At 34.5% G+C, this 12,572-nt stretch overlaps 2 protein-coding genes across 2 annotated transcripts; both read right to left on the bottom strand.

The window, feature by feature from the left end:
* Nucleotides 1–153: 153 nt before the first annotated feature.
* Nucleotides 154–6,756, bottom strand: LOC114753082 (dynamin-related protein 3A). The gene is made up of 16 exons (XM_028941746.1): nt 6,301–6,756; nt 4,653–4,935; nt 4,536–4,564; nt 4,323–4,424; nt 3,988–4,056; nt 3,850–3,909; nt 3,085–3,198; nt 2,893–2,941; nt 2,658–2,767; nt 2,262–2,354; nt 2,059–2,151; nt 1,835–1,972; nt 1,067–1,177; nt 563–658; nt 408–450; nt 154–221 (listed from the first exon to the last, which is right to left on the bottom strand). The coding sequence occupies exons 1-16, from the start codon at nt 6,667–6,669 to the stop codon at nt 154–156; spliced, it is 1,827 nt and encodes a 608-aa protein (XP_028797579.1). The 5' UTR covers nt 6,670–6,756.
* Nucleotides 6,757–9,615: 2,859 nt separating this feature from the next.
* LOC114753080 (F-box protein At2g26160-like) lies at nt 9,616–11,218 on the bottom strand. The gene has a single exon (XM_028941745.1). It carries the CDS (start codon nt 11,154–11,156, stop codon nt 10,029–10,031), a length of 1,128 nt encoding a protein of 375 aa, XP_028797578.1. The 5' UTR covers nt 11,157–11,218; the 3' UTR covers nt 9,616–10,028.
* Between the last annotated feature and the right edge of the window lie 1,354 nt (nt 11,219–12,572).

The raw sequence follows: 12,572 nt of genomic DNA, 5'->3' as shown, positions 1-12,572 counted from the left end.
GAGGCATCTAAATCATATAACCAATAAATATATTGTTCAGCTGATAATAAATGTGTCACCAACATACCTCTCTCAGATGGATCATAGAGAACGATTGTTCCATGCTATGAGTGTTAACTGGTTCATTGTGCGGTTTACTCAATGCAATCTCCTTTATAGGCACACGGCTATCACTTCCACCAAAAATAGATGAGATCCCCAAGTTGCTGCACCGGTGTTTCCTGAAAAGATATCAAGTTTTCAAGAATTTAAACATTTCAACTCAGACTAGTAATGATGCTTGTTGATACATCCAAAACATGCATGATTAAAGATAGGACAGAAAATAAACATACATATAAACAAATAAAAAGTACAGAAGCAAATGCATAAAAAAACATGAATATTAAATAGAAGAAACAAATTACCAGAGGTTGCAACTTTGTCAAGCTCTGATGCAGCACGACCACCCTGTTTGTTTGTTTATATTAATCAAACAGGTTGATGCGATAACATTACGATAATAACATTGAAATGATCTTTGATTAAATTCTCATCAGCTTAACAAGATACAACCACATACCTGATCAGCCACTACTCCATTTACTTGCCTTGCAATAAATCCCCGAGACTTCATACTTCTTTCAGAGGCTGATCCCTTATCAGATTCCATACCATCCTATAACAAAATAAAAAATTTAATTTATTTAGAAAATGTGAAGTCAGGAATCATCTTTGAGCCCTTAATTGTTTAACCTAGTTCTACATGAACTGAGCTAATTAAAGAAGAAATCTCTAAGTGCATGCTTTTTCCTAATAATATAGTCTTTTTGGCTGAGTCAAGAGAAGGGATTAACTCTAAGCTTGAGATATGGAGGAAAACCCTGAAGCCAGAGGTTTCTGCATAAGAGCAAGACAAAATATATGCATTTCAATTTTGACAAGAGACACAAGTTAGAAGTGATTCGGAGGTAGGCTTTGTTGTTGTTGTATTTAGAAAAAGTAAAGAATGGAAAGAATAAATAAGCATCCATAACCGGCATAGGAAACAAGCATCTGAATGATTGCACAGCACTACGTACAATACCTTTGGCCTGGCCGGCAGGGGAACCCTGGAAGACTTGGTCTGTTGCACAGCAATCTCCAATGCCTTGCTTCCACCAATAAAATTTTGGTGGGAAGTGTTTATGTAGTCCATCTGAAAATTCAAGTAAATTTAAATTAGAGAATGTGAAATTTACTTGAATAGACTGATCATCAGAATTTAAAATTAACATGGAGCATGTTATTTTAAGTGATCATCATTTTTCCCCAGAGAAAGAGCATCTTCCAGCAATGCCCTAACAAGGTAAGCCAAGCTTGATCACCAATGAGCAAGCGTAGGCAGAGCACATGCACGTGCGCACCAAAACAAAAACATTAGAAACTTATCATTTCCCCAGAAAATGTCAGCATTGCAAGTAAAAATAAGAGAAAAAAAAAGAATAAATACTAGGCATTAATAAAACAAAACACCACCTAGATGAATGTTGACGAAAAATAAAATAACATCAACAACACCTATATTCTCCCGTGACAATGGCTGACTGATTCTACCTTGACCAAAAATTGATAATGAGATGAGGAATCAGAACCAAAGAGCATTGGACAGATTAGTCAAGACCGCAATATCACCGTTGAAAACATATGTAAAGTCCAGCTGTTAATGATGTCAAATTTCAGCAACCACTTTTATCACTGTTCTAGTCATCTAGTGGAATTATTTTAGCCTTATAAATTAGCCGAATTAAAATTACCATGCAATAGAAAGAGGAGATCGGACAAAACACAAAATATAAGTTAAATTTCATCTCACCTCCATTTCTATAATGTGTCCAATCATATTCTCTGAGGGTTCAAGACCTTCTCGCAGGAAGTTCCCAATCACTTCATCCATGCGCTTTCTCAAAAATGGGAACCGCTGCAGTTCAGTGACCATGCAGCGATGGCTGATCTGAAGACAAACAATCATAGTTAAGAGATACAGATATGACGGCAATGCAATCAGGTGAGACCATAGAGAGGACTATAAGACCCTACCTTCATCAACTCATCGTATATAAACCTTGCACACTGAAGGCTTGGATCTAATAGACGAGCTATTTGCCTTCGCACAAGGACTTCAAATGGTACCTAATTTAACAGAAATACAAGCACTGATATTCTTGAGTTGTGGAAAAACTTACATTAGTGCACAATTTGGATTCAGCTATATCATATAAAAAAGATGGTGAAAGACCTACTTCTGGAACAAATAATGCTGATTTAGGCCCAGTCGCATTCTGTATAGCAGTTCGAATATCATCATCAGTCAAGTCCTCACATGGATCCACCTCCTGCAAGATACAAAGTTACATCTCCGCAGACAAACAAGCTTCAAAGAAATGTGGCTGCATTTCCAGATAGAAATATGTCTGCAGGTTGTGTTGCAGTAATTCATGTAATCAGCTAATGGTTGGATTAGCTAACACTCAAATCGAAGGATAAAGTATAGGTGGAAAGAAAGGAATGGGTCATGCATCCACCTGCCCTTTTACAACCCAGCAGTAACACACCTTTTTTCATTCAAAAAGAAAAAGAAAAAAGAAATGATTTCCTTAAAAAATATAGAAGACAATGTAATATACAAAAATATATACCTCTAAACTCTTCACAAATATATTCTGAAAAATATAATGAATTCTTGCTCCACCAGATAATTCAGATGTTGACATCTCCTCATTCTTTCCCTCTACCATGGAGGAAAATGCTGTTCACCAAAAAAAAAATTGTGAATTACATGCTTGACAAATATAAGAGAAGAGAAATAGCTAAGTTCACAACAAAAGGATTAAAGAGGAGACGACAGACCAGACAACAGGGATAGTTAGGTACCTTCAGAATATTTTGAAAGAATATTTAGGAGAAGAGCACCTTGACCAGCCTGTTAAGATAAAGGATTATAATTATAAATAGAATAAGGTAAGTCCCCAGCCAAGTTAGATGATATATTGCTTTTTAGTTACAGCAACAATTATAAAGTATATTTAAAATGTCATAGGGACGTAACCAAATACTGATACATGCCTTGGACTCCGTGATCTCTCCATAGCCTGCATGTTCCTTTGCAACAGATACCAGTTGAGAGCTTATACGAGCTCTCAGCCCTGGCAGAACAGCCTTTATATGCTGGGCTAGAATCTGCAAGTAGATGTAAGAAGCAGTTGACATGCTTTAGTTTGACAGTCCCAAACTACCATACTGAAATGTTCAAAGCATATAAATGCTTTACTTTCTAAGAAGTATCAAAGATTGTATCTCCTCCTATTGTATATTCCCTATAATCTCCTACCTCTTTTCCCTCTTCAACATTTACATGACATGCATTGCTTTGAGAAAGTTATGAAATTGATCATCATCGTTTAATTGAATAAGCCTAAAGCAACAATTTTAGGCATAGAATAAAGCCGCCAATAAAGTTCTTCATTTCATCTCTCCCTCTTCTCCTTTGCCTTTTTCTTTATTCAATGAATAATAGAAACAGTTAAAAGAATATTTCCTAAGGCATTGCAAATATAAGTTGAAGGAATTAGAAGCAAGCCTTTGACTTTTTCTTCTCTCTCTTCTCTGTAAAAGTAAAAGATAACATCATGAGACACCAAGGAAGAAAGTACTTAGTCTCACGCACGTATTGACAGGAAAAGTCTAGACATCACAGTGTAAAAAGGAGAATGTTTGGGGACAGAGGGTCTGTGCCACAGCATGAGTGAGCAAAAGCTGTAGTTGGAACTATGAAACAGAAAAATGAATAATAAAAGAAAATGTAGGCAGCCAATGTTGCCAAATCTTTACCTGATTTAATTTCTTTGCCAACTGAGGAACACCACAGCTCTCTGCTAGACCGCTGTATATCTGAGGACAGCACAAACTAATAAATAATATATAGATAGACAGAAGTCTTGAATTTAACAAATCAATGCTAATGCTTACTGGACGACTACGAAAGAATTTCTCTTCAGCAACAAGGGCATCTTTTATACTTCGGTTCATTAGGATATCCTGAATGAATAAAACAACAGACAAATCAGGTTTCAGCATCACATGTTGACCTTCAAGCAGCACAAGTAACCAACATATGCAAAGTTGGGTATAGGTCCTAGATTCAACTACCAATCTACGAGAAATAGACGCAAATTTGTTTGTAACAGCGTTCTTATGAATCATAGCCAGTGATCACTTTCCAACAAAAAATCTACCAGAATACATGCTGAAGCAAAACTTGGGTAACCTTAAGAACCATGTTAATCAAAGTAAAATATCATTACCTCCTGACTACGATTAACAACACCCACATAACCAAGTCGGAGGGGAATGACTTTCCCAAGTAACAGATTCCGGGCATCAGTGCCTCTGTCCATGATATCCAACTATTTTCAAGGAATATTTGCAAAATTAATCAGAAAGGGAAACAGAAAATATAAAACAAGGAAAGAAAGAACGGAAAAAACTAATGAATCCATAGGCAGAGTATAGTGTACCTTTGTGATTACTCCTATTGTTCTGTTGCCTGAAATAGAAAAATGAATTTGTAAAAACCAACTGGATAGATAAGATAAAAAGACCATTGTTTTAGGCATATGAAATCAAGAACTCGCCATCAGGATCAGCAACTCCTGCCATTTGAAGAGCATCTGAGTTGGCCAAATCTGAATTAGCTGGTGTGACAGCAAGAATAAGACACGTGGGAGTTTTAATGTATGACATAATCATTGTTCTGATTCGAGCTTCAATATCAGAAGGCTGGTCTCCAACAGGAACCTTTGTAATCCCAGGTAGATCCACAAGTGTAATATCGAGAACATTTGGTGAAAAAATCTTGAGACGTATCTGTTTGTCGGAGACACCTTTATTCCCTCCTGCTTCCCTGTCAGTTTCAGCCTACATTGAATTGAATATAATGTTAAACAATTAAGAAAATAACCAAGTCAATTAGGGACTAAACTAATGCTACCTAATTAGTGCATTAAAATTTGAGTGACAAATGTTATGACATGCAAATAATCTGAACCATGAAACCCATTGAACAAGAATCAAGAACGTATATCTTTAACTCGGGTATTATTAAACCTCTAAAATAAACTGTCACCACTACATGATAGAATATTGGATGCCATAAATTAATGAAACCAACTTTCAGCTAGATATCCATGAACACGCAATGATCAGTATCAAATTGTCTACACCTAGCCGGAGTTCTGGTCAATTCCAAGACTAGACATTTGGTTTAGCATAAATCTCACTCAAGCTAACCTTTTCTTGGAATATAGACGATAATCATGGTTGAAAGATATAACAGTATCTACAATTTTGAGGTATGGATTTCTCCATTCCACAGTGAAACCATAAAGTTAAACTGCACCAAACACATAGGAAAGCCATAAACAAGGCTTCAGCTCAGTCCAAAGTCATGCAACAATAGGATTATCTAATAGCTCCATTATATAAGCAGCACAGGGAAAGCTGAGCCTTTAAAAAAAGAAAAAGAAAAAGAAGTTACTATCAAACAAAATGAATTATCCGGAGAGCTACTTCAACATAAAGTTGAGGCATAAACTATCACAGTTTTCTCATCCATGAATATAAGGATATTATGATTTCCAATATAAATTTTTAAGTGCATATGTTAGGGCCTGGGGATAGCTAGTCTGAAATCAAGTAAAGAATATTATAAAAACAAGCCCAGATACTTAAGAATTGAAAAACTCCTATTTCGTATCCCCCCCCCCCCCCACAAGCTTGTCTCTAACCAAATTATACATATTCCACTTTCATGCAGCCAGACCAAGGGGCAAAACATGTTGAGCTGTCATAACGCGTGAAATGGGGACTGTGCGATTGGCATTGAAGATGGAAAAAAACTCTTTCCTCACTATCATAGCCAATGCAAATTCAATTTCACTCCAGAGGAACAAACTATAATTCATAATTGTAAGATGTAATGTAAGATGAACAAAACTACGCACGATCATAACTTAAAGAGAGCGTCAAACTACACTCCAGGTCCGGAAGCACCTAAACTCATTAAGGAACAAACTTCTCAAATCGAATAACAACAAATTCTATCTCCTAAACAGTAAATCGTAGCTTGTAATGCTAAAAAATTCAGTTCCACCTAACATCCTACACTGAAACTTATTTATTTCCCAGCGACTAAACAGAAGCAACCTCATATTTTAGCACCGCCGGTCTAAAACAAACCGGGAAAAAAAAAAAAGTATACAACTTTTACATATGATGATGAACCTGAATCTCCCTTCGAATCTCGGAGAAATCGTAGAACCTCTTGCCGGGCAAGTGGAGGAACTCCCCGTACTCCTCTTCAGTGCCATCGGGCTTCCTCTTAGTCTGCACGAGCTGCAGCACCAGAGGCCTCCTGGTGCAAATATCATTACCCCTAGGCAAGAAGTCGCGGCCGACAAGAGCCTCGAGGACACTGGACTTGCCACTACTCTGGCTGCCAACAACGGCGACTTGGGGAAGATCGATGGTGGACTGGCTCCCGACCCGAGCGAAGATATCCTGAAGCTTGTTGACTATCGAGATCACGGAGGAGCCAAGAGGAGCAGAAGAGGAAGATGAAGATGGAGGCGGTGGTACGGAGTCTTCCGCCATGATTGAGATCAGGAAAACCCCTAAGCAAAGAATGGGAAATACCGAAATAGGGAAGAGGAAGGAAACAGCAGAATCGGATGTACGATTCAAATTGAAAATGTAGGGTGGTGGACACAGCGCAATGTCATCTGAGGATCTCTCATAAAATTTTGGAGCTCTTCAAAGATACAAAATTCAACATTTCAAAATATAAACATATATATTTGCAATCATTTTTAATTATAAAATATAACAAATTAGTAATCTTTGAATTTATAAATATGAATAATCTTCTATTATATTTATAAAAATATAATTTTTTTTCAGATATTATAAGTAATGCTCTGAATTTGTTACAAGCAAGTAACCCTCGAAATTATTAATAAGAGGAGTGTGTATATTAGATAAGTGTATCTACAAATATTTTATATTTATTTAATTCACATATATTTTTTTAAATTTAAATATCAGAATAGAAAGTAACCTTTTTATAAAATCTACTCATATTTTTTTCTAATGACAATACTTACATCAAGTTTATTATATTTATGATATTAAATTTTCTAATTACACATGACTATGTGTCCTATTTTTAAAATATTAGCATTAAATAACATTTAATTATAAATCAATATAAAACAAAAAAAGAACACATGGATATATATGATTGAAAAACTTAACATAATTAATATAAGGTACTTGACCTAAGTTTTTTTTTCCTAATTAGAAAGAGATATAGAATAAAAAAAATTAAAGTGGAAGGAGTGGATACGAAGGAATCGGATAAATAATTCATTTAATTGTAATTTCTTTTAAAATTCAAAAGGCATGGGGATGTGCTGATGAAATCGAGGCTATAGTTGTAATATTCTCCAAAAATAAAAAAGAGTTTTTTAATAATAAAAGAAAGAGCGTGGAACAAGTCCATCTTTTTAATTTTAAAAAACTAGATATCGTGGAAGTTCATCACAACCAGTTTTTGCCAGTTTCTCAAAAATACAGCATATTTGTAAATAGCTTCTACAGTGTAGTATTTTGATAAAAACCTCAGTTTTATGGCACCCAAAACCTTTGTTATAATTTGTAACTTGCAGATCAAACTATTCTACAAAATTTTGACCGCCCCTTTTTCATTTTGTTCCCGATGATAATAATTTCCAATTATAATTTTTTTCTTGTTTATTAAAACAGAGACCTAGTTCTTTTGTTTATCCTCTTATTCACATAGAGCCATTCATGCGACTTCTCTATTGTCACTTTATCGAGTTTAAAAACACAAGCGTGCTCTTAGCCCAACCACGTTAGAACCCATGCAACCGCTAGCTCCGAAGCTCAATACAAGTGTTAAATCATCAATTTAAAAATATTAAGATATGTACAATTGATAAGGATATTTTGAAGAAAAATTATAAATTTGAAAAAAAAATATAATAAAATTTTGATTTTAAAATTAAGATCAAATTTAATTCTTCACTAGCTCTTATATTGAGTATAAAAAGTAATGTTATATAATTGCTTGGTTTTTTTTAAGTAGTACAAGCCAGAATAGCGCACAAGTAATTCAAGAGACTGAGGGCAACAAATAATAATTCCCACTCTCCCTGCCACACCAGCGTCACACATTTATATTTTATGCAAACGATTAATATACATTCACACTTAAAAAGAGTATTAGGAAAAAAATCAAATCATAATTTTAAATGTAATTTTATAATATATCAAATAACATGGTGTTTGGATTCACGTTTTCAAAACGTGCCTCAGAAGGCAAACGTACGTTCTTGGCAGGTGGAGGCTTCAACACGTTTGGGCCAGCTTTTATCTAAATGAGCTTTGGCGTAAAATGCCATTTCAATGCTGAAGCAAATCCAAGGAGATTTTTTTTTTTTGGTCCAAAAAAATCCAAGGAGATTTACTAACGCACCGTGGAAAGAGAAAATATGACAATGAGAAAGGGACAAAATTACTCCTAACAAATTTAATAATTTGATATTTCTCTGGTTCTATTTATAAGATACTTTTAATATGTTTCATACAAACTAAAAAAAATCTTAAATTGCATTAAATATAACAACTTTTTAATTTTATTCCTATTTAATGTATGCATATTTAAAAAAAACTATTTACAGTATAATAAATAAAAAAAATAGTAAATTCATGCTAAAAATTTAATGAATTGACTTATAAACAGAACTAAGAAAAGTCTTTTCTTTCTGCCTTATAAATAGGACCAAATGAGTATTATCTATCCTTAATATAAGAACTAAATATCTAATTTGGGGATATTAAAAAATTAGTGAAATTAGCTATTTATAATAAATTGATGATGTCTTGCCTAAAATATAATTGTTAATCATATGCATTAAAACTACTCATCAATAAAAACTCCTTAGTGTGTAATCACCATAAAAATTATTTGGGAACAAAATAGATAAATATTATATACAAAATAGATTGAGACCTTTATATTGACTATCTTTATAATTTTAATTTTAATATTTTTCTTAGAATTATCACATTATATACATAATTATTTAACAAAACTTATGTCATTTTTAGTCATTTTATATCTAAACTTACTTTTTCATTATCTATCTAAACAAGTTTCAACCTTTTAAACTAACTTTTTATAAACGTCAATCCAAATATAAATTATATTACACAAACTGACTTTATCCTAACTTAAGTTTACAAAAATCAATTAAAATAAAAGTCAATTTTACCGCCTCTAGTCCAAACATACCCTAAGTATATGAGAAGAATTTTATCTTAACTTATATGAAAAAACCTTTTAAAACTATTTTTTGTGATTACCAAACACCCACTTACCTTTGTAGGATGACCAAATCATGTTAGGAGCAACATGTAAGATCATAGTTTTTCACATTTAATTGAATTACTTCCTTTTCTTGCATTACTACACTTTCGGTTGTTTTTTCCTCATAATGTTCGGAGGTTTCAATCATATGATGCATGGGGTCAAAAACTAGTTTTATTGTATAGGAGTACAGTTACAATTACAATGATGCACTAAAAAACCATTGTCATTAATATTTAAAAAATTAAGATCCAAACCATTACACACACACACAGACAAATCTAAAATCGATACAAATAAAAAGTCTAAAAGGATGATATATCTTCTGCGCATTAAATGCTATTATTCTTGCATGCATCCACGAAACTCTTCAAGTGCGACCATCACCAACGCACTTAGCCCTATATTGTCCAAGCTTTTAACTTGAACCTATTGTCATTTTTCCTCATTCGGTTCCTCTCCGGAATCCAAACTACAGCCCCCAAGAAAAATGATCCCCTGCAACAAAGTTCTTATTGAGGAGGAAGACTATAAGACCAATGGAGTTCACGAAGAACTTTTCTCAAACACATCCACCATAGTTGAACAGAGTTGGGCAAGGCCAGAAGACCTTGGGAGAGCAAAATGTAGAAGTTCCTAAGTTGAACATAGAAGCACAGCCTCTGTAACAGAAGTAGATGCAATTCTCTTCACATCCATGGTAGTCTCGAGCTGAAAGAGAGAAATTACAGTCTTTACCCAAAACAAACACACGCTCATCCAAGCTTTTCACATCCAACCATCTACCCCATTCTTCATCAAGCTTGTATACTTTCAAATCAACCACCTCATAGTACGTTCCTCTGGAGTTGTTAGGATCTCCTTCAGCATACATGTCAACAACATATAGACTCCCACATGATTCTACCAAATGCTTCTTCTTACCCAAACCACACAATGGAGGAGAAAATTGAACCAACTTTAAGGAAGAAGAAGAACAGTCAATCCAGGAAATGGTTCCCCATCTATCTACTACATAGAGCTGACCCTTATGAACAATTATGTCATCGTAATAGGAGTTCTTATCATCCACAAGAGTCCATTCATCATCCCCAATTTTTGAAAACCCTAGTTTTCCATCCCTATGTACATAAAAGAACTTGCAATTCTCCAACTGGGTCCCAGCAAAATTGGGGAACGTTACTACTTTCCCACTGATCTCGTGATGGAAACGACGAAACGTCAAACCAGAACCATCTAATGAGATAGAATATGCTTTGACCAGTTCGACGAATCGAAAGTTCAATAGATTCAACCCCTTAGGGAAAGAGTTAAAAGGGTACCACGAACGGAAGTGGGAGAGTCGATTGTTTGTGCAAGGGTCCAAGAGACAGAGCCGGCGATAGCTGGATTCGTCAACCTTGATCAACCAGGCTTTGGAGGAAGAAGAAGTTGAAAGAGCTTTGGAGAGATCGGAAGGTTCGAGACGGTAGATTGTTGTGGGGGTGAGTAAGAGTTGGCCAGAAGAGGCGGCGATTGTTGGGGTGAAGATAGGAGGAACTGCGAGAGGGGGAATAAGAGAGGAACGACGCCATGACTTGCAGATAGAGCGAAATCGGAGAAGGTCGATATTACTGGTGAAGCATTTTCCGATCATCAGCCATAGTTCCTCCGGAAGACAAGACCAATCCACACTCTGATCATCATCCATGGAGATTCTTCAAAAATTGAAGAGCTGGCGAATCGGATTCTCACCCCAAATGATATTTATCCTCTCTTCAGTCCACAGTGGCGTCTCCCAGGTGGGGAGTGATTGACAGCCATGAGATAAGCTTAGGCTTAGGGAGACTTGGTCAACTTCAGTTAAAACTGAACTTACCGATGACCAATCACAAACAAACAGAGCGACGATAGCTATTCTCTTTGTTTGTTTGCCTCCTGAAAATTTATAGAAAAGAGGACAAACAACTGTCAACAAACATCAACATGGCGTAAAAGTCCACTTTGATAGTGTGCTCTGCTCTCAACCCTCTCTCTCTCTCTCTGTGTGGAATAACGCATTCACTCGTTTGATCCCAATAAGAAGGTTCTTCTGCTCCATGTATTTGCATCCAAACGAAATTGAGGCAGGTCATGTTGATCTCTGGGGGAACCTTCTTTTTCAGAATAAAAAAAGGATTTTTTCCCCTTATAATGCCAAAAAAAAAGTTTGTTTCTAAGTATAAGTTATTATTAGTGAGTTTTTTCTAATTTTATTCTTATTGACTTAATAAATATAGACAGAGATAAATTAATTAGGTAAAAAAATATAAGACATATTTTTAATAACATCTCATTAATAAGAGTGAATGTGAAAAAAGTATTAATTTAATTATTAATTTATGAATTTGGGATATAAATAACTTATAAATAATAAATAGAAACAGCTTCACAAGAATCTGTCCTAGCTCTTAAGACCTCTCTCCTTCAAACAGATCATATTAGCAACTCTGGTTCTAAATTGGTGGAGATAGGAGCCCGGCAGCCCGCGTGGAATGGGAGGGAATTATATTCATATACATAGAAAATTTAAGCATTTTCTAACACTCGATTTAATTTTAAATATAAAATTAAATAATTAATTTTATGAAAATTGACAAAATTCATTAAATTAAGGAAGAATTATTATTATGTTCTAATGAATCCGGTAATATGGATTGAGTCCGGTTGAAAAAAATAAGAACTGTTTGGATACAAACCTTTTCAACCCGCAGCACATGACGGGCTAGCCTGCTTTTTTTTTTTTTTAATTTTAATGAGAAAAAATTTATTATTTTCACTCAATTTACATATAGATTTGTATTTTGTTGATTCTAAATTTGATTTCTTATTTCTTATTATTTTATCATTTTTATACTAATAAAATAACTATTAAAAATGAATTATGAAACCTCCTACCTTGAAAACATTGAACTTAGCCCTACACATAATCATTCTGATGTGCCAATAATAAATGAAACAAACCGGAAATTTTCTTTCTAAAACAATAACCATAATAGAAAAAGAACAATTTAAACACTAATCTATCATGGTTATTAAAAAGGTATCTGTCATCCATTACCAATAAGAAATTAGATAAGCTCTAAGA

The sequence above is a fragment of the Neltuma alba genome, unplaced genomic scaffold (assembly GCF_004799145.2).
Source record: "Neltuma alba isolate B1F8T4 unplaced genomic scaffold, ASM479914v2 tig00007684_pilon, whole genome shotgun sequence".
Taxonomy (NCBI): domain Eukaryota; kingdom Viridiplantae; phylum Streptophyta; class Magnoliopsida; order Fabales; family Fabaceae; genus Neltuma; species Neltuma alba.
This window is presented reverse-complemented; position numbering and strand designations above follow the sequence as displayed.